Consider the following 22,465-nt stretch of genomic DNA (forward strand, 5'->3'; position numbering starts at 1 on the left):
GTCGGTTAAGTGTCCGACTTCAGCTCAGGTCACGATCTCGCGTCCGTGAGTTCAAGCCCCGTGTCGGGCTCTGGGCTGATGGCTCAGAGCCTGGAGCCTGCTTCCGATTCTGTGTCTCCCTCTCTCTCTCTGGCCCTCCCCCGTTCATGCTCTTGTCTCTCTCTGTCTCAAAAATAAATAAACAGTAAAAAAAAAATTTAAAAAAATTTAAAAAAAAAGAAGAAGAAGAAGGGATGTTGGGTTTCCGTTTGTGGGGTATTGGAGTCTGCAACATGATCAAAGCATGGCAAACCAGGATTTGTCTTGAGAGAAATAAAAGGTGACAAAGAGTGGTGACATTCAGGGCTTGAAGGGCTCGTAGAAATTATACAGTCCAATTTGTAATTTCACAGAGGAGCAACCAGATGGATGACTTACCCACTGTCACCTAGCTGGTTAATGGAAGACTAAGGCCTGACAGTGGGGCTCTTGTGTCCTTTCTGATTGTCTCTTCCCTGTAATGTGGTTTTTTTCTGGGATTGGGAAATTAAGGAACTTTTATTTCCCTACTTCCAGATTGCTTTGCCTTTCATAAAAGTAGTGTTCTCTATCAACGTAATTGAACATGGCAGATTTTCAGCTGCTTTGCAGGTGTCTAATTTTTCCGTTTTTCTGCACGTTCTCAAATAATGATAGCATGATGCAGTTTTTTTATTCTAACATGTTCATTCGTGTAAAATATGTGTCTTTCATGGCCATATATGGCCATACCTAAATGGAAAGGTACTGGCAGTTTAGGAGTTTAGGAAACATAGAACTGATTTACTTAATATGTTTGGCTTCATGAGTCATATAATGAGGCCGGCTACTGGTGGGTTTTCGGATATAATGCATAGGCATGGCAGCAAGATAACATTAAGAGCATTAAAAAAGCATTAAAAAGCATAAGACAAATCAAGCCTAAAGTCCCCAATACTTTTTTTTAATTTTTTTTTAACATTTATTTATTTTTGAGACAGAGAGAGAGAGAGAGAGAGAGCATGAACAGGGGAGGGTCAGAGAAAGAGGGAGAAACAGAATCTGAAACAGGCTCCAGGCTCTGAGCTGTCAGCCCAGAGCCCGACGCGGGGCTCAAACCCACGGACCGCGAGATCATGACCTGAGCCGAAGTCGGACATTTAACCAACTGAGCCACCCAGGCGCCCCCCCAATATTTTTTTTTAAAGAGAACAAGCAAGTTATGGCTCATCACCCTTTTCTTATATAATTCCTTTAAAAGGTTCTCAGAAAGCTGATTCTTAAGTAGATAGACCCTAGCTCAAAGCAAATTCGTTAAAAAAAAAAAAAATCGATGACTTGTGAAAATCCTGAAGATCTCACAGGCTATATTGTCTGAAAGGACAGCCCTTATTTTCTTCCTGTAGCTGTGGATTAGCTGATTAAATATTATGTATCACCACCTTGATGAAAAGAGCCTTCCTCCACTCAGCCTGATTTAAGTCTATGGTTTTTGGATTCTTGGGACTAATTTTGGTGTATGTTAAGGGCTGGGGAGGGTGGAGGTGGCCATGTGTCAAAGTGAGCATCAGATACAGTTGATGCAACATTGCTCATGCTGAATATTGCTTGTTCAGTGAATTAGGTTTAAAGGAACTCATTTTCTGGGTGCCAGGGTTCTTCCCAATGTGTCTCTCTGTTGCCATATGAGGCTTCGGTTGTCAGGATGAAGAGTGGGCTGCGGCGGGAATACAGCACCAGAGACGCCACAGGACGGGGGGCTTCAAGAACAAAAAAGTTCATTTCGGCCTCATGAGCGACCTAGGCTAGCAAGGCAGCTTGATCCACATGGTCTTCAGAGACTTGGTGTTTTTCATGTCATTGATTTGCCATTTTTGGTGCAGTGGTTCTCAAACTTTTTGGTTTCGGGTCCCCTGTACGCTGCTAACAATTAAGAGTTTTTGTTTTGGGGTCCCTGGGTGGCTCAGTTAGTTAAGTGTCCGACGCTTGATTTTGGCTCAGGTCATGATATCATGATTAGTGGGATCGAGCCCCGCATTGGGCCCCTTGCTGTCAATGCCAGTCCCTGTTTGGGATTCTGTCTCCCACTCTTTCTGCTCCTCCCCCACTCATGCATATGCTCATGCTCTCTCTCAAAATAAATAAATAAACTTAAAAAAAAAGTTTGTGTTGCGGCGCCTGGATGGCTCAAGTCAGTTAAGCGTCCGACTTTGGCTCAGGTCTTATGGTTCATGAGTTTGATCCCCGCGTCAGGCTCTGTGACGAAAGCTCAGAGACTGGTGCTTGCTTCGGATTCTGCGTCTCCCTCTCTCTGTGCTCCTCCCTTGCTCGTGCTCTCTCTCTGTCTTTCAAAAAAAAACCGTTAAAAAAATTAAAAAAAAGTTTTTGTTTTTATTAGTACTATCAATATTTATTAGGAATTAAAACATAAAATTTGAGCACATTTATTAATTAAAAAAAATTTTTTTAACGTTTATTATTGAGAGACACAGAGAGACAGAGCATGAGCTTGGGAGGGGCAGAGAGAGGAGGAGACACAGAATATGAAGCAGGCTCCAGGCTCCGAGCTGTCAGCACAGAGCCCGATGCAGGGCTTGAACTCACAAACCCCGAGATCGTGACCTGAGCCAAAGTTGGACGCTTAACTGACTGAGCACCCAGGCATCCTAAACTCATTTATTAATTTATTTAAAAATAAAAATAATAAATCATTGCATGATAACATAAAATTTTAAGAAAAATAACTATATATTCTAAAGTAAAAATTAGAGATTTTTGCAGTCCTCTCTAATACATGGTTTAGTAGAAGAGAGGTATCTCATCCCTGCTTCTACATTTGATCTATTTTGATGTGTTTTTTTCCTTTGGTGAAGTATTTGAAAAAATATCTGGGCCTTGCAAAGTTATGTGGTTGGGAAAGGCAGAAGTATCTTAATAGTGTTTTTCAAAAAACCTGTAGATCTATTACACCAAAACTCAGCCAGAATGTCAGTGAACTTTTTATACTTGGCTACATTAGTGTCCATTGATCTGTCTTTCCTTTTTACCCACATATGATCATTTAACACAATGCATTGCTCATTTGGAAATTATTGGTTCACGGAGTTATGTAGATCTTACAAATGTTGACATGTCATTGTAAGTACCAAAGTTTTTTTAATGTTTCCACTGATGTCAGAACCTTTTAACTAATGGGAATCTGTTGGGCATACAATAGCCTATACTAAATGTACTAATACCAAAATACTGATATTTGCTTAAAAGCTTGAATTTTGGGGTGCCTGGGTGGCTCAGTTGGTTGAGCGTCCGACTTGGGCTCAGGCCATGATCTCACAACTCCGTGAGTTCGAGCCCCGCGTCGGGCTCTGTGCTGACCGCTTGGAGCCTGGAGCCTGTTTCAGATTCTGTGTCTCCCTCTCTCTCTGACCCTCCCCCGTTCATGCTCTATCTCTCTCTGTCTCAAAAATAAATAAACGTTAAAAAATTAAAAAAAAAAAAAAGCTTGAATTTTATCATTGGCAGCAAACACTGTCATTCGATTTTCTTTAAGCAACAGGCTCACTGTGTTCATTTTCAAGAAAATGTCTACAAATGCTCGTCATAATAAACAAGTCTGTGTGAGAAACATAAACAGCCAAGTTTTCATTCACATTTCATTCAGTTCATTGTTTTTCATGTTTTCTCCACCTTCATATTATTGTTTCTCTCTGTCCTGAATAAATGTTAACGATAGGAGCCAGAAGACTCTTTTATACATGGTAATTACACTTTCATTCCCAGGCCTCCATTCCTGGTGGCAGCTAGTAGTCTCTAAGCAGGTATGTGGCACCAGTGGGCTGTGTGAATCCTTGTGAGGAAGCCACAGAATTCTAACCTTTTATTAGTTGCTAATTGGAACGACAGTATGCAGCCAAACTTTTTGGAGTAATTTCATGTTTTCACAGGATAAGAAATGAAGACCCTCTCCATGTATCCAGATGTGCCCATTAAAGGATCTTACAGTAGAGTTCTCCCCTTTCTCTCTCTTCTCTGGCTCCAGCTCCCACTTTTGTTCTCTTTCTTCCTATTTGGCAAAACTGTATCTTACTCATAAAAACCAGTTTTTTCGAGTTGAAAATATTATGCAGGGAGATGAATGAATCATACTCAGCTAGGGTATGGTAGAGAGAAGCTTGAATTCTGGTCCTCTGCCACAGTGATCTGTTCTCTTTACAGCATTTGTGAGGTTTACGATCGGCATCTCACACAACAATGGATGAAATGACAGATGGCTCTAAGCATTGTGTGGACATCAAGAAGGGGCCCGTAATCACAAGTTTACTTTCTCATCACTTACTTCTTTCTGCTGATCCACATTGCTCTTAGTTATAAGTGATATCCTATATCCTGTTGCCTTCTGTGTGCTTATAACTCTCCTTAGAAGTTGACAGCTGGTTAGGAAAAATCAATACCAAAGAACATAAAACCACAGGGACACATAAGAGGCACTTTTTAAACATTGAGAGCCAATTTACAGACTATATACTTTTCAAGGAATCTGGAGTTCATTGGAGAGGAGACCCGCAAAAGTCTACACAAAATGATCTCTGGAGGTAGAAGGCCAGTGAACTAGCGCCTAATATAGATTGATGAGGAAGCAGCAGGACAGAGGGGTGGAGCTGGCATGTCAGACAAAGTGCCTGAATAGCTAAGGCATAGAGACGGGAATCAGTGGAATACACACAGCGAGATGCTTGGCTTGGGGAGAGCAGGGGATCCTTATTGAGAAGAGTGGGCTTAACCTTGCTGGGTCACTGTGGACAGCCCACCCACCAGGAGCATGAACAGCCAGGCAGAGACGTTTCATCTTCTCAGTTGCAAATGAGCAGGAGGCTTTTAAGATTTTTGTTTTAATCCTCTGGAGAATAATGCAAGCAAAGGAATGATTAGGAAAAATGATGTTGGAAATATGACATGGTTCCTAAAGGATAAGGAAGACCATACTCTTCCTTCCATCTCCTGACTATCTACTGCTTATCTCTCTGACTTCAACTACTCTGGTACCTCCTAGTGGAAGTGTCCTCTCCCACCTCACCCTCTGAGACTGGACTAGATGTCTTCTTTAAAAAAAAATCATTTATTTATTTTTATTTATTTTTGAGAGGGAGAGAGAGGGAACGAATGGGGGAGGGGCAGAGAGAGGGGGTCAGAGGATCCGAAGCAGGCTCTATATTGACGCCTGAGAGCCCAACACAGGGCTTGAACTCAGGAACTGTGAGTCTTTTTATGTGCTACTCCTCTGCATCTTGTGTTTACCCCTGCTGTAGCCTGTCATAATTATTTTGTTTATCCAGGAGATGGTAATTTCCTTGAGAATGGAGAACTTGTCTTCATGCCTAGCAGAATGCCTGATTCATGGCAACCACTCATTAAATACTTAAAAGAGTAAGTGAGTGAGGAGGGTGCAATAATATTAGCACAAAGATATTAGGCCAGAGGCAAATTGGTTTAGAAGTGGTAAGGAAGAGGTTGATGGGGATCTTCAGACTGAGAGTAGGTGGGTAAGTAGCAAAATGATTGATCATCACGGTAATGAATGCAATGTTTATTCTATATTATTTGCTCTTCTCATTATTTTCCTCATTCTACTTTCTCTTATTTGAGAATTTATAATTAAATTATTAATAATTTGTTTATACTCAAAATATCACTGTCACATGTAAATACTCTGAAGGCAGTTATTTCATATACTAGGTTTTAGTTTCAAGTTAATTGGAATTACTGAATAATTTGAAATGGTAACATATTTCTATGCTACTATTATTTGTAAATATAGAGCAAAAAGTGTGTGTGTTTTTTTTTTCTTAATGAGACCTATTAAAAGTACATGGATTTGAGTGGCTCCTGGGTGGCTCAGTCAGTTAAGCATCCTACTCTTGATTTCAGTTCAGGTCATGATCTTGTGGTTCCTGAGTTCGAGTCCCACATCAGGCTCTGCACTGACAGTGTGGAACCTGCTTCGGAGTCTCTCTCCCTGTCTTCCTCTTTTTCTCTCTCTCTCTCTCTTAAAATAGATAAATAAACTTTAAAAAAAGAAGGAAATGGACTTGGTTACTTTTCATTATTCAAATAAGACCTGTTCATTGCAGAAAAATTATAGCTACAATTATGTAATTTAATACTGATATACAAACATTAAAAACAAAAGTAAAAATTATCTGAGATAATCATTTCTCAGAGGTAATCAGTAAGTAATTTTGGTAAATATCCTGCCAGACGTATTGCATGTATATATGTGTGTGTTTGTGTCTCTGTGTCTAAATATATATCTACTTTAAGCATAAGGTATACTATATAGTCTGCTCGTAATCTAATTTTAACTTCAAATATGAATGCCTCTTACATTCCCTTAGCCCACCTGATATAGCACAGCTGTGGTACACAGTTCCATCCCCCCCATTACAGTGTTCCTTGCAAGCTGTGCCTTATTTTCTCTGCTTTCTCCAAACCTGCAAAGGTCTTTTAGACACAGGCAGCTACAACCTAGAAATATGAGGGAATTAATACTGAAAGCTCAAGCAGTGGGGCATGAGAGTTGGTGGATACATGTCCCAGTCCCCAGCCCCCTCAGTTGGGACAGTTTGAGATATGTGCTACGTACATTGTGCTGACATTCCCAGTGGAACTGAGATGCAGTTGACTGTAGCTGTAAGTTATATGCCTGAACGCCATATTGGATGTTCTCTCTCCTCTATCTCACCTTCTCTATTTGCCCAGTTCTGTTTTCTGGGTTCTGATAACCTTTTAGACAGCCCCCACCCACATCCTCATCTTGCTCTGTTCCCACACAATCCCTACCAAGACCATACCAGCCTCGTATTATTGGACTATTGGGTTTATTTCAATTTCACATTTCTAGAAAAAAGAATTATAATGGAAATCCATGTACAAGTGCCTTTAATATGGATCTAACTATTTTTTTCAATAAAAGCTGAGTCAAAGAATATGCTGATTTTAAAGACCAAATTACTTTTTAGGAAAGTTATTCCTATTTTTAAAGTGTTAGTTTCCTTATATACTGCTGACTCCTGGGAGTTAACTTCTTTAAATATTGTTCAGACTTCAGTAAAAATATTCTGTCTGTTTCTGGCCTGTAATTTTTATACATGTTTTTGGTCACATTTTTGTTTAATATGTTGCCTGTTTATATATTCTCCTTAATTTTCCCATTAATTGTTTAAATACTTTAATCAATTTTTATGGGTTCTTTATATGTTAAGATACTAATTCTTTGCTGTATGTTATAAATTGTTTCTCTGAGTTATCTTTTGACTGATTTTGTGCTTCTTGGTAGCTACTCTCATTGGCCGCATTCCCAAACTGTACACTGGCCTGAGCATCTCTCTACCACTCTGTGGACATTTCCGTCTAGATCTTTCCACCTCATTTTCTTTCATTCTTCCTTCATCTGGATTTCCTTCTTGATTTCTTTCCCCTACCTGGAATTAATCAGTCCATTCTGCTTTGCAGTGATTCTTACTGGGTGTAGGGGAGAGATCCATAACCAAATCCATGGGATAGATGGCCTTTTTTAAGCTTCCTATTCCCCACTCTTGAGAAGTACAGCCATAGTTACCGTAGGATGTGTGTGGAGTCTCTCAGCTGACAAGAGGCAGAAAAAGTTGAGAACTACTGGCTGGAAGAATTTAGAAGGCATGGAAATGCTACCAGTATTGCTCTTCTCTTTGTTTCTATGATTAAACCCTCACGGAGATCCTATGACCTCAGGTCTCGTCTCCAAGGAAATCCTTCTGTTTATGTATGCCCGGCAGATCTGCAAATTACTTTCTAAATTGATTGCTGAATGTGCTGAAGACACATGGTTGACCAGGTCTTGAACACCAGCATCTTTTTTTAAAGCCGATCAATATAAAAGGCTGCTATCTTTATATAATGACATGAGGTCAATTCCAAATTACATTTGCACATCACAAGAGCTTTCAAAGCTAATGCAGATGCCAGGGGCCTTTATGAAGGGGTCACCACTCTGCTTTGCAAATTTATAGCCACATATATACTGACCCAGGAAAGGAGGAAAGAGTTCATCTTGCATTCTGGGGAGCACCCTTCCTAGACTGTTCACCACTGACCAGCAGCACCTTCAGGCTGAGAGACTTCTGGCTTCATTCTTTTCATTTCAAACAGATTTATTTATCAGCGTTTATACTCACAGAGTAGGAAATATTTCTTTGTACTCTGAGTTATTTTACAATGTGTATTAAGTTAAAACTGTAGCTTATCATTTTGAATAGATTTGATTTTATATTCACTTAAATCATACAATTGTTCAAAAAAGATTTATAATATTTTATAATCACATTATTAATATAGATATTAATATCAAAGCTACACATAAAAGGAAAAATAAGCAAAGATGTTAAGAGATGATCACAGTTGCTATGACTGAACTCTAGAATTAGATCTCAGCCTCCCCAAATCAAAGTCCAAAGATAACAATTGGATAATGTAATTCTTATTTGGTAAGAGGAAATATGCTAAGCATTCACAGAGAGGAAGAATTTTTTCCCCTTGGACTAAATTTTAAAGGAACAATGTCGTGGAACTTTTACATTCAAATTAGGGTGACTTAGTGGTAACCTTTCTCCTATAAATTCATTACAGACATGTAAGCACTTTTCTCATGTTTATTTCTTACAATAAATCCTCAGGATAAGCCAAAGGTATAAGGTTTAAGTGTCACTCAGTTAAAAGTGTTTTCAGGGTAGTTTCAGTATACTTCAGAAACCTAGGATTCTGTTATTTTATTTTTATTTTTTTATTTTTTAATGTTTATTTTGAGAGAGTGAGAGACAGAGTATGAGCTGGAAAGGGGTAGAGAGAGAGGGGGAGACAATCTGAAGCAGGCTCCAGGCTCTGAGCTGTCAGCACAGAGCCTGACATGGGACTTGAACCCATGAACCGTAAGATCGTGACCTGAGCTGAAGTCGGAAGCTTAACTGGCTGAGCCACCCAGGTGCTCCTAGGTTTCTGGCATTTTAAAACACAATCAAGCCTTTGTGTATCTGATACTTACTATCCGGAGGCCAGCATGTCTCTTAGACTGTATTCCTTGACTGTTAGTTGTCTCAGCTGGACTTTGTGAAAGCCATTTAGGAGTTTGGATGGAAAGAGTGAAAAGATGAAATTTTGCCTCTAAGATGCTGTCTTTGGGTGAAGACCCACACACATGTTTCTCATCTTTGATAAAGCAACAAAACTTCTTTAATACTTTGTGTGATTCATGTTCATTTGTTAGATCAAAATAGTTCTGAATTAAAATAAACTGCTATTCATTCAGCTACAGGTACCTACTGGTTCCTGGGGAAAGTGTGTGTGTGTGTGTGTGTGTGTGTGTGTGTGTGTGTGTGTGTTTATATTTACGTTAACCATTTAACACTTGCCTGGTTAACCAGGTATTCTTTTCTCTGGTCTTTTGCTTCAAACTCCAGTGTTCCTTTAGGCTTATAGTGACATGATAAGCATGAGTGATATGAGGTAGCCTACCTGTCTTGATTTTTTTTTTTAGATTTCAGTTATTTTTCAGAGCAGTTTTTTGTTCAGAATAAGACTGAGGAGCAGATCCAGAGATTTCCATCTACCCCTGGCCCCACACATGCATAATCTGTCCCATGATCTCCTCCCACAGCAGTCCATGTATTCTAATTGATCAACCTACACAGACACATCATAATCACCCAAAGTCCATAGTTTACATTAGGGTTCACTCTTAGGGTTGCCTATTCTATGAGCTTGGACAAAGCCTCCTTGATTTTTGAGGATTCATCCATCCTCATGATAGATAGCATGGAAACTGAAAAGTAGATTTGGTGGGGTTTTTTTAAACTATTATTTTCAAGGAATATGTCAAATGGAAATTTAAAACATTTTTTAATGCTTATCTATTTTTGAGAGAGAGAGAGAGAGCGTGCGCAAGCAGGGGAGGGGCAAAGAGAGGGAGACACAGAATCCAAAGCAGGCTCCAGGCTCTGAGCTGGCATCACAGAGCCAGATGTGGGGCTCAAACTCACAAACGGCGAGATCATGACCTGAGCCGAAGTCAGATGCTTAACTGACTGAGCCCCCCAGGCGCCCCTCAAATGGAACTTAAAAAAATAAATAAAATAAGATCAAACCTATCTTATTCCAGATGGTAAAGTAAAATTATCAGATCTGATCTATTTTTGTTAATTCTGTTCATGATGAAGCTTCTAAAGAACAGCTGATAAGAGACCTGATAAAAGAACATGTTTCCTGACACTTCAAAGGCTTCTCTACTTTTCTCTTTAAAACAAACAAACAAACAAACCATAGTTATATATAAGTCTTATGCATATGGTCAAAACGCAAATGTAGACTATAGGATGACTCCCCACAGCACTTCTGACCTCCATCCTGGTGCTGGGGTTAGGTTTGCTCAGGGAAAGAAGAGTCACAGACGTCTCCCGTGGGACACCGTGTTATTGATGGATGCACTTGCCACATAGTTGTGTCTCAAGTGACGTATATGGGAGCAGATGTGTGTAATATAATGAAAAATCCCATTATACAGACAGTATGGTTTAGACTGAGAGTGTTAGAAGTCATTTCTTATCCACAACATTATGGTCTACCTGAGTTTTATTCAGATGTTTTGTAAGTCTTCTTAAATTGAAATCAGTTGATGTGGAGTTTAATAGCTATGAAGCATGTTTATTAAAAATTGTCTTAAGATGCTGTGTTAACTCTGGCTGTCATAACAGAATACCACAGATTGGGTAACTTCAATAATAGATATTGATTTCCAATGCTTCTGGAGGCTGGAAGTTCCAGATTGAGGCCTGGCAGGGTTAGGTTTCTGGTGAGGGCTCTCTTTCTGACTTGCCTGTCTTCCCAATGGCCATCTTCTCACTGCTATCATCACATAGCCTTTCTTCTGAGCATGTGGGGAGAGAGAGAGAGAGAGAGAGAGAAGAGGAGGAGGAGAAAGAGTGAGATCTCACTTCATCTTATAAGGCCTCCACTCCTTTCAGTATAGGATTATGATCTTATCCTCATGATCTCATTCAACCTTAATTACCTCTTAAAGGCCCTATCTCCAGATACAGTCACCTTGGATATTTAGGGCTTCGACATATGAATTTGGGCGGGTGGGGGGGGGGGAGGTGGCGGGAACACAGTTCAGTTCATAGCAGATTCCAAAACAAAAAATTGACATAATTTCTGTTGGGGATAAAAAAAAAAGGCAGGAAGTATGCCTGAGGAATCTTGTCAGTGATTGATAAACACGGAGCTCTTTTTGAAAAATGAGAGGCCCGATTACCCATCTTTACATATGGGTTCTTTTGTTGATTAAGCAGGATTTGAAGGTCTTCTCTAACCCTGAAATTCAGTTTTGTAATGTAAAAACTCATTTTTGGTAATCAATTCCAAATGCCCTTAGTGTTTCTCTGTCTTTACCCGTTCTTTGTACCCAAGATACCAACTGCAAGGAAGGTAAAGTGGAAGAATCTAGCTGGCCTGGGTTTGAATCTAAGTTTTTCTACTCATCAGCTGTGTAGTCTTCAATTAATTATGGTACCTTTTTGAGCTTGCTTATTTGTCTATAAAATAATTAAAGAGACTTGCCTTGATGCATATATTAGTGAGAAGACAGGCTATGCTAGTATATGTATGTATGTGTGTGTATATATTTTTTAAAGACAACCCAGTAGCTTAGATATGAGAAAAATGATAGAAATGTGTTCATCTCCCACATACAATCCAGAGGTAAGCAGACTGGGGCTGGTAGGAGACCTCTAACATCAACCTCAACAGAAACAGATTTCAGGGTCCCAGGTGACCGCTCCAATTTTCATGTTCTCCCTCCAATAGGAGTGGAGAAAGGGTGAGAGGAACACATTCCCTTGAACTTTTAGGGGCACCATCCTGAAGTGGCACATGTAAATTCTGGTCATATCCCTCCCACCAGAGCTTAGATATGTGGTTATATCCAAGAGGGAGGTTGGTTGAGAAGTAATGTCTCTAGCTAAATTTTGTTTCACTGGCAATTTCTGCCTCAAAGGGTTATTATAAACATTAGGAATAATCCATTAATTCATTCATCAAACATTAAATTGTGGAATATTGGAAGAAAGGGCTTAGCAGGGTGCCTTGCACATGGTAAATACCAGGAAGATGGTGTCACCTTCTTTCAAATGTGGTCCAAGGCCCATTAGCATCTGCACTGCCTGGAAGCTTGTTAAAAATGTAGAATCTTAGCCCCAGGCCAGACCTACTGAATCAGAACCTGCATTAACAGTTTGAAAAGCTCCATGCCAGCATGTTGTCTCTTAGGATATCCTGCTGGCTGTGTTGCTCTGACACTTGCAGTGTTGTTGTGAGAATTAAATAAGATAATATATATAAAGTACTTTGGAATCTGTGAAGTGTTTCATAACATTATTTAAGTGTATGTGTGTGACATGGAAGAATGTGAATCTCAAGGTATTGGAATGACAAGATGGGAAAATCCTTGGGTTTTTAGACTCTCCAGGCTTGACAACATGAGTTGATATCGTGAGGCCATGTGAAAAAGGCTTATCTGTTTCTGGAAAATGTGCTTAAATTGCCATGCACTGTTCTAAGCACAGAACTTATTGTTTAGGAAGATGCTAGGCCTATCATTCTAAACCTAGGGTTTTCAGTGTGTTATTTTTAAATTACCAGTGTTCCTGACATCTGAATATTTCAGCTTTTTATGTTTTGAATTATGTTGTTATCCTTTAATTCATGTGATGGAATATACAGATTTTGATATCAAATTAATGTTTAAATGATTCTGAAAAAGACACCTAGAAATGTAGAAAATGGAAAAATTGATAAAAGAAAATGAATTTTAAAGAAAAGATAGCTTCATGGTATCAATTCACATAGAAGGAATTACACCTAATATATTAAATTATAAGCAGCTAATTCAGATTCATACACTAGTGTTGAACTATAAAAAATTGGGAAAATCGCCTGCTCATGGACTTTAGTTTTCTAATCTGTAATTGAGAAAGATGACATTTGTGTTTGTTTTACCAGCCCCATAGGGTTGAGGAAGCCCATAAAATCTGAGATCCTAGAAAAATGTGGTATGCATACAGAAGGCGATACTCGTATCTAGTGTTGTCAAAGGGAGAGGTATAGGTGAACATGCATCAATGTGAAAGAACTTATTATTAAAATGCTTGGGGGACGCCTGGTGGGGGGGGTGTGGCTCAGTCTGGTAAACGTCCAGCTTCAGCTCAGGTTATGATCTCATGGTTCATGAGTTCGAGCCCCACGTAGGGCTTTGTGCTGACAGCTCAGAGCCTGGAGCCTGCTTTGGATTCTGTGTCTCCCTCTCTCTCTGCCCCTCCCCAGCTTGCACTCTGTCTCTCTCTCTCTCTCTCTCTCTCTCAAAAATAAATAAATATTAAAAAAATTAAAAAAATAAAACAGTTAAAATGCTTGGAAAATAAGCTTGCAGGCTGAGTTAGGGCCCTGGTAGTTTCATCGGATTCATAGTATGCAGGCCTATTGCTCCTGTTTCACCTGGGTGAAGGCCCACTGAGAGACAAAGACTCATCCAGTATATCTGCAGGTCAGTCAAGTTTTGGCACATAACGGAAACAGGTCTAGTTGGTATACATCCGATGCACACAGGGAGAAGTCTGCATGTTAGGAAAAAACCAGACAAGTCAAGAAACTCACAGATGAGGGAAAGCTCTAAAAAATGGCTGTTTCTAGGACACTTTGTTCTCCTGCCTGTGACTGGAAGGAGTGGCCACAGTGGAAGAGATTCCCACTACATCTTTAGAGGCAAGCACGTGCATGCCCTGTTGCCTTGGGACTGATACATTCAGAAAAATGCTACAAGATTTGTCATAGGCCTTGTGTTTAATTCTGTATTCCTTTCATTAGCATTTAGTAAATGAACGTTGCACTGTCAGCTTTGGGTCCAGGTGCTGGGGGGATAAACATACCTTTCCCTCAGGGACTTTCAACTCATTATTGAGATAATATACAGCTTTATCAGAAAAAGGATAATAACCAACATTTGTACTATACTTTAAAATAGATCTTGGTATGTTATGCCCATTTAAAAATTATGTGTGTACATGTGTTTAATTTATTAAAAATAAATCTATATTTATATAGAAATACAGAAATATAGAAAAAAGATCAAAAGTGGGATGTACATGAAATGATAATAGTAATGAAAATACACATTATTTTTCATTACTTTCTGTATTTTCTGTATCTTCCTCGATGGACATGTATTATTTATATAACCATATGACAACCACATATGAAACTTCTGAAGCTTCTAAAATATTTTTATACATGCTGTCTCATTTGATCTTCACAAGCACTCTGTGAGGTAGGTCAGTAATAAACATCAAGGTTATAGATGAGAGAAAATGGAGGAGACAGACAGGCATACAACTCAGACACCAGGATGTTACGTGCAATGATGTATACAGCACTGAACAGGTAGTCAATGGCAAGAGCAGATGAAAGGAAGGCAAATTAGTAGTGCTTTAATGAAAGGAGAATGGTTTAGTGCATAGAATGGCTTTTTACTTCAGTCTGGCTCCCTAAATAAAGGCCTGGTTCAGGTTTTTTATTAGACTCAGAGGCAGGGTGCACAGTAGTCACATTTGGGTCTAAGACCAGAGAGTCTGAGTTTGATTTCCAGCTCTGGGACTGCCTAGCTATTTAATCTGGGCAGTTATTTACAGACTCAGGGCCTCACTGTACCTATGTATAAAATGAAACAAATACTACTAGCTATTGTAAGAACAAAATTAGTTCATATGTGAGAACCTTGAAAAGTGTATGGGATGGGGAGCCCTGGGTGGTTCAGTCAGTGAAGCATCCAACTTGATTTTAGCTCAGGTTATGATCTCGTGGTTCATGGGATTGAGGCCTGTGTTGGGTTCTGTGCTGACAGTGCGGAGCCTGCTTAGGATTCTCTCTCTTCCTCTCTCTGCCCCTCTCCCACTCATGCTCCCTCTCTCTCTCTCAAAATTAATGTTAAAAAATATATTGAAAATAAATAAATAAAAAGCTCTTTAAAACAAGTATAATGGGACAGTCTCGAGCTAAATAACTTTTTAATTTGTTAAATAAATAACAGACCACAGAGGAAAAACCCTAAAAAAATAAATGTGTGGATGTAGGGATGACTGAACAAGTATTAGCTGCTGTCTTCATCATCATCATCATCATCATCATCATTCATGTAGAGCTGATGCGGACGATGATAGGGTGACAGTATCTATGGCTTTCAGGGAGACAAGTACATCATCCTACTGTAGACAGCAGCAACTTTTAATCTTATAGGATCTGGGACGAGGTAAGGAAAGAGGTCAGGTCAGTACAAATATATCTCACATTAATCTTTCAATGACAGTATTATCATTTTGAGATGCATAAACATGGATTGAGTTAAGGATAGATTGTGTTTCTTAAGAAACATACAGATGTAGGGGCGCCTGGGTGGCTCAGTCGGTTAAGTGTCTGACTTTGGCTCAGGTCATGATCTCACGGTCCGTGAGTTCGAGCCCCGCGTCAGGCTCTGTGCTGACAGCTCAGAGCCTGGAGCCTGCTTCAGATTCTGTCTCCCTCTCTCTCTGACCCTCCCCCATTCATGCTCTGTCTCTTTCTGTCTCAAAAATAAATAAACATTAAAAATAAATTAAAAAAAAAAGAAACATACAGATGTACATTAAATGTATGTAGATGTATGCCGCAAAATGCTGATAGCTTGGGTTAAGAATGCAAAAGAATTATAAATTTAATACAAAAAATATGGGAAAGTTTGTGCTGGTATTATCGGATTGTTCAGCAGCCTGTGTAAATCTATACCAGTCTCTCCCTGCTTACTATAAATGTTTGGAATATGTGTACACTTAGATGTTCTCTTTGATTTTACAGTGTTGTAAACCAAGTGATTGCTGTCAAATTAAGAATGATTGTTTTGTCTTTAAAAGACCTTGACCATGAACTGGGAGGTGGAGTGTGTTGTGAGGGTTAATTCCCTCAGGCCTGGAATTAGTCTGAGCTGTTCTGCTGAAATAAATATCCCTGCCGGTTACTTAACCACTGGTCACCAAAGCATGAAACGATTGATTGATAATGTTGCTTTGTAACATTGGTTGGAGGAGTTTCAGAGTAGTTTGCACCAACTGTCAGCATTGTTTATTGATAAGAGTGAGATTGATGATTTGCATCTGGTCTGGGTGAGACTTCTAAAGGGCTCTGCTGTGGGGGCTGGTTGCATAGTAGGAAGGTGGCTATGTAACCAAAATACAAAAAGCACCAGTGGGGATTCCATCCCAGAAATACTACCAGTTGAGTTTAGAAGATTACCCAGAGAGACTGTATAATGGAATATTAACTGCTTTAATATCCTAATCCTAGGGGTACTTAGGTGGCTCAGTCAGTTTAACATCTGACTCCTGATTTTGGCTCAGGTCATGATCTCACGGTTGCAATTCCCTCTCCTTCTCTCTCTGCCCTTTCCCCACTTGCACACGCTCTCCCTCTTTCTCTCTCCCTCTCTCTCTTTCAAAATAAATAAATAAACATTAAAAATTTTTTAAAAAGAAAAAGAACTTAATTCATTTATTTTTTTTTTAAAGTCCTAATTCTAGTTAAGTCCTTCAGTTCTCATACAGGTCGATTATTGAAATCCCAAAATACTGGGGACAATCTTGTTTCATTTCCAAAACATGTGAAATGTGTTTGTCATTTTGTTTCAGAGCCCCTGGTTGTGGAATACAAGGCACTGTTGGTACAACTACCCCTATCAGGTAAGGAGACATTGCCGACTGGGTCTTCACACACACAGAGTATCTCCCTTAGGTCAGGTTCATGGTTTCAGGCCCCAGCAGGCTGGGCAGCCACTTCACTTTTTAGCCCCTTGCCCTTGCCCCTGCTGCTTGATGCCAGACTTAGCCTAGTTAAGGGAAGCAGTTTGTTTTCTCAGTGAAGTTCAGAATCAGAGCTCAGTTGCTTTAGCAAATGAATAAGCTGGAAGGTGCTTTTGCTGGAGAGTGAGATACAATCGATTCAATAGTTGGGCGATTCTTGCTTCTAACAGCTGATCTTCTAATTACTGTGGAGGGCCTGAAGACCTGACACCAGCAAGGGTCCGTCTGGACAGCAAGTGGGCAAAGTGTGGGGCTGCAGCAAACAAGCAGAGTTCAGGTCACTTTGCGGCTTAAGAGCAGCCTCTAAATATGTAAATCAAACACCATTTCCTTGAGCATAGAAAAATTGGCTTGTATCATTACACTAAACTTAAAACCATCGCCAAAACTGAGATTAAAATTATACCCCAGAAAGGGAGCATTTCAGATCTCTGCTTCCTACATACCTTTGCCTCTGTCCATGAATTCAATAAGATTAGCATGTGTTGTGGTCCTCAGATCAGTTACTATTTGAATATCATAGAGCTGGGTCTTTTCTAGTTTAATTGGAATATGTTATATAAGAGAATCAAATACAACTAGATATTTTGATGATAAAGTGACATACATTCGGATAAGCAACTTGGATTTTTGACTTTGGTTCTTTGGGCTGTCTTCTTAGAGGCATTTGGTCTTTTTGGTGTGCATAAAGTTAATGGGAAGCAAGCATACTCTGTAATCGTCTCTGTTACACGCAGTGTTGCAACAGGAGCTAGGGACCAGTGTTGGAAACTTCTTGGGCTAGTTCATGCTAGGGACACATTGAAATGGAATTTGAGTTTGCATTTCCATCTCTTTTATGGGGTACATCCATATTAGAAAAGCATGTAAGCAAGCAATATGACATGGTTAGAGAAAGCTGAGCATTCTAGGGCTTTCTGATGGAGACTGAAGTCAACATCAAAACTTACTGTCCACAGTTGTAATTCTCAGGCTCCACTGCTATTTTACTACCTTAAATACTTGGGATATTGTCATTACACCTCTGGTTGTGTCCAGTATTGGTATACTGAGTGGAAAAATCCATATACATCTAGAATTCTATTTATAAAAGTATTCAAAGCCTTCTAGAAACCTTAACTTGAATGTTCATGTGGCAGCTGCTCTAATGCACTGCATTTATGAGGAAAATTCTGTCATATGAACAACATTAGGACAAATGTCACATGAAATGTAATTCCCACTCCTCTTTATAACTATAACATAGTCTGAAATAGCTTTCACATTTATGGCTGGAGCTAAGGAATTGCTTTTTTCTGAGATAATTAGTTGTTGGGGCAGTGGGCCAAAATGTAATTGCAGGCTGTTTCACAGACAAAACTATAGATTTAACATGAAAATTTGAGGGTCTGGTAGATAGATATGTTTAAAAATAAGAAACATTGAAGTGTCTGCCTGACTTAGTACGTGGAGCATGTGACTCTTAACCTTGGGGTTATAAATTTGATTCCCACATTGGGTATAGAGATTACTTAAAAATAAAATAAATCTTTAAAAAACAATAAAATAAGAAGTAAAAATAAGAAACATCATCAGTATAGAAGGAAAGATACTGTGTATTTGGAGTTTCAGATCAATATTGTCTTCTGCTAGTAAGACATCATTGCTTATCAATGAATAATTTGGTAATAGCCCCCGAAATTTAGGAACAGTTCATGATTTCTTGAAGGAATAATGGTCATCTTTGATAAACTCCATATTCTTATAAAAAAAATCAGCTACTTTTCTTTTTATATGTGTGGGGAAAAAAAATAAACAGCATGTAATTATTATGCGTGTAATTAAAGTGCATTGTGGGTAGCTATGCTGAATAATTACAGAGATTACAGTTCAAAGTCAGTCTCAAGTCTTAAGAGCACTTTTTTAAAGATAGGTAGTGCTCATGAAGCATATTTATTATGTTTTTAGCATGTATATTAAGTAAATAATTGAACATATGTTTATATGAAAGAGTAGTGGTCTGCTGCAATTTTATTAGAGGCACACTGCTCCTTGTGTATGAATATATATGTAATTTATTACATATATGATGGTTCTTATATAATGCATATATTTAAGTCCAAAATAATGGAAAGTGATCTTTAGTTGGGACTAGATAGTTTGTCGTAAAGAGCACAAGTTGGGAATGAGAAGCCCTCGAATAGCAGTCACAGGGCCTCACTAGCTATAAGACCTGTGATTAGCCTTTCAACCTGAACTAACTTGACAGCAATTTCCTGTCAGCTATACTATCTAGAAAATGATGGTACTAATTTTATAGGGTTTTTATGAGAGTCAGAGAAATTAACATGTGGATAGTTTTGTCAATTGCAGAGCACTCCATGAATATGGTAGTTTTGTAATATGATGCTCTCTTAGGAACTCTGGTTTCTAGATGTACTCTCACCTGTCTTCCTAGCCCGCCGTGGTTTTTCCCAGGTGGTGGTGCAGGGAAGCTCATTAAAACTGAAATTTAACCTTGGCTCCCAGGGTCCTGAAGCCAGTGCCCTATTTTCTAGACTTCATTGCTGCCATATGTCTGACCTGAATACCCATCCCTTATTGCTAATGCCTGCAAATTTTAAAAGGACAATTCAGTGGAAAATATATTCTCTCCAGTATGGTGCTGAGTTTGATAAACACACTGATGGTCATTGTTACTCAGAGCTTGGGATTGCTGGTGGGATAATATCCTGTCCCCTCATGTGTTTTGTTGCCAGAGATCAGTGGGAGGGACAACTGTTTTCTTTGATACCAGTGCATAAAGCTGGTAGGGTTGGTAGTTAAGAGAGTGCCAGCTTCTCATGAAAGTACTTTGTTACGCTGCTATTGGTTCCCAGAGCATTAAAGTTTCAATTGCAGTTACTGTATATACTATTACATTGTGGGCAGCACGGATAGAATGCATTTCAAAGGTCTCTCATTCATTCTGGTAGAGTAAGACATTTCATTATAGCTTAGTAAACAAAATAAATGTTCTTGACTTCTACTGGCTCTCTGAGCCTCTCCCCACTCTTGGACCCCTGAAGCAGATAGAACAGGTATCACCCCCCATTTTACAAAAGGTATACTAAGGCCCACTGAGCTATGGAGCTGAGACTTGATCTCAGATTTCATGGCTGAGGGCCTAGCCTGGTATTTCTTGGCAGCTTCCTTGTCCCTCTGCCTTTTAATAAATATTTTTGAATTATCTTTTCTGATATTTGCAATGTACAGAACATTCCTTAATAACAAGAAAGCTCTGATTAATACAGAACTCAAAACTCTGCCTTCATGACCCATCTATCACCCCATCTAGCACCCATTCTATCACCTACCTCCCTTGCCCCTATACTATGGAATCTCATGGTACTTTCCAGGGTTACTCTTTTTCTGTATGTATTAAAAAGCTTTTTTTCAGGTTGCCTAAGAAATCTTAACAGATCCTTCTATCAAGGAACCATAAATGCTGTTGTTAAAGTAAATAGTGAATTGGGTACCAAATGTTCATACTCATTGACACTTTTTTGGTTGGAGATGCAACAAACTTAATGCCATTAAGCTGTGTATTAGAGACATACTTCAAAGCCCTCTTACCCATAGAGAGAATGGGGCTGGAATCTGTGGAGGCATAAGACCATGTCACTTTTCAGCACTGAACTTGAGATGTTTGGGACACAATTTGGTTTCCTATTAACTATTAATCTTTCTTTTTTTTTTCTTTAATCACCAGCCACTCACAACTGACCTTCACTACTATTATATCCTGGAGCTGTCGTATTATTGGTCTTTAATGTTTTCCCAGTTCACTGATATCAAAAGAAAGGTAAGAGTGGTAATGTTGTAAAGTGCTTGCAGATATGTGTCCTTAATGGCCCTTGGCAGATGGGAGTAGCGTCTGAAAGGCACTCACGTCACGTCTGTTCTCTGGCAGCACCAGCCCTGCATTATTCCAGAAAGTTTATTTTCATTTCTGGTGTTTTGTATTTTATTTGCATTGTCTCTTCCCTCTTTCCTCCAAAGCTAGTGTTCTTTTCTCTGTGAAAAAATGTATCAATGAATCCTGACAGCAGTAATTTTTTTTCTCAGTCTGATTCACAAGGCCCTCTATTCTTCAAATTAAATAAAGAAGAAAAATTGTATTTGTAGCCCCTGGGAGAGAGTAAATTCTCAGTGCTCCAGCCACACGAATGAATTTTTCCTGAATTAAAGTTACCTAACATCAGAACACATCATGAAAATACAACATTCCTAAATGAACTATGATTAGCCTCCACCTCTCCCTTCCCCTGGAGTAGCTTTTGCTGAGGGTGCATGCTCTTGACCTTTTAAGTGTTAAACCTACCCATTCCAGCTCTCATCCTACCAGCTTCTGGAAAGAATAGGCACTTCTGGCTATTTACTGCTTATAATTTTTCCATCATACCATTTTCTCCAGATTCCCATATTTGGATCATGCCTTCAAAATCGTCTTTGCTGGCGTCCAGCCCAGGGCCTCACGTGCCACATATTTGCATGCACCAGGGTCTAGTCCTGGATTATAGGGCATCATTTCCTGGTATGATCAAGCTTATAACCTTCAGCACTACTAGCCATAACTTATGTACCAGGAACTCCAAGATGTCTCTCTTCAGCCCTGGGTTCTCTCCAGGTCCATACTTCCACAAATCTAGGCATAAATAATAGTATTATGTCCTTTTTGTTTATTATTTAATCTTCCCATCAACTCCAAGATTCAGTTGGATCATTTATTAGTTACCTTATTTTATAAATGAGGAAACTGAACTTTACGTGCAACATATTTCCAGCTGAAGACATGATCATCCCCTAGCCTTGTTCGTCCAGTAGTGCTTATAACCGACAGTTCTGTAAGCTAATGGTTTTCCTTGGCTCTCCTCTTTGTTTTGCCGCATACCTGAACCCTTAACGTCACTGACACATTTAGTTTGAGTTGTCTCTACTTTTGCTTAATCTATTGCAGTAGCCTTTTAAATGGTCCTCCTATCTAAGTAGTCATTCTTGTCTACCTGCCACCCAAGAGTTGTGTTTCTAAAACCTTTCAAGACAAAGCCAGACTACTTGGAGCAATACGCAGGTTATCAACATGATTCAAACCCACCTCTCCAGTGTTAGTACCCGTCCCTCTTCCCCCCCTTCTGAAACACACATATGTCCTATCTATGAATGTCTTTTCATCATTGTTCAGACATAATTTTTTTCATGCACCTTTTTTTTTTTAAAGAAGACCTTGCCTTGGCTAGTATATACCCTATTTCCCTCCTCCCAAACCTGACCAAGTCCAAAAATAATATCTTCTTTGAAGGCTAATTCAATTCCCCCAAGGTTTTTTATCATTCCATCCTCTGTGTTTAGTTGCCCAATGTGTACATAGTTAATTTTTTTAACTGTGTAGGGGCCTACCTTCCCTAGACTTGGAGAATAGAAGAGCAAGATATGTTCATCTTTATATCATGCCCAATGTGTACATAGTTAATTTTTTTAACTGTGTG

General features: G+C 39.2%; 1 protein-coding gene across 2 annotated transcripts in view; it reads left to right on the forward strand.

Annotated features, from left to right (window-relative positions):
• The window catches only part of CERS6 (ceramide synthase 6), a 325,839-nt gene that overhangs the window by 230,086 nt on the left and 73,288 nt on the right, over window positions 1-22,465 (forward strand). For both annotated transcript variants that reach the window (XM_042949032.1, XM_042949033.1), the window contains exons 5-6: window positions 16,788-16,838; window positions 20,689-20,781. In XM_042949032.1, the coding sequence (XP_042804966.1) occupies window positions 16,788-16,838; window positions 20,689-20,781 (144 nt within the window). The remainder of the gene's footprint in view (window positions 1-16,787; window positions 16,839-20,688; window positions 20,782-22,465) is intronic.

Source organism: Panthera leo, chromosome C1, assembly GCF_018350215.1.
Source record: "Panthera leo isolate Ple1 chromosome C1, P.leo_Ple1_pat1.1, whole genome shotgun sequence".
In the NCBI taxonomy this organism is placed as follows: domain Eukaryota; kingdom Metazoa; phylum Chordata; class Mammalia; order Carnivora; family Felidae; genus Panthera; species Panthera leo.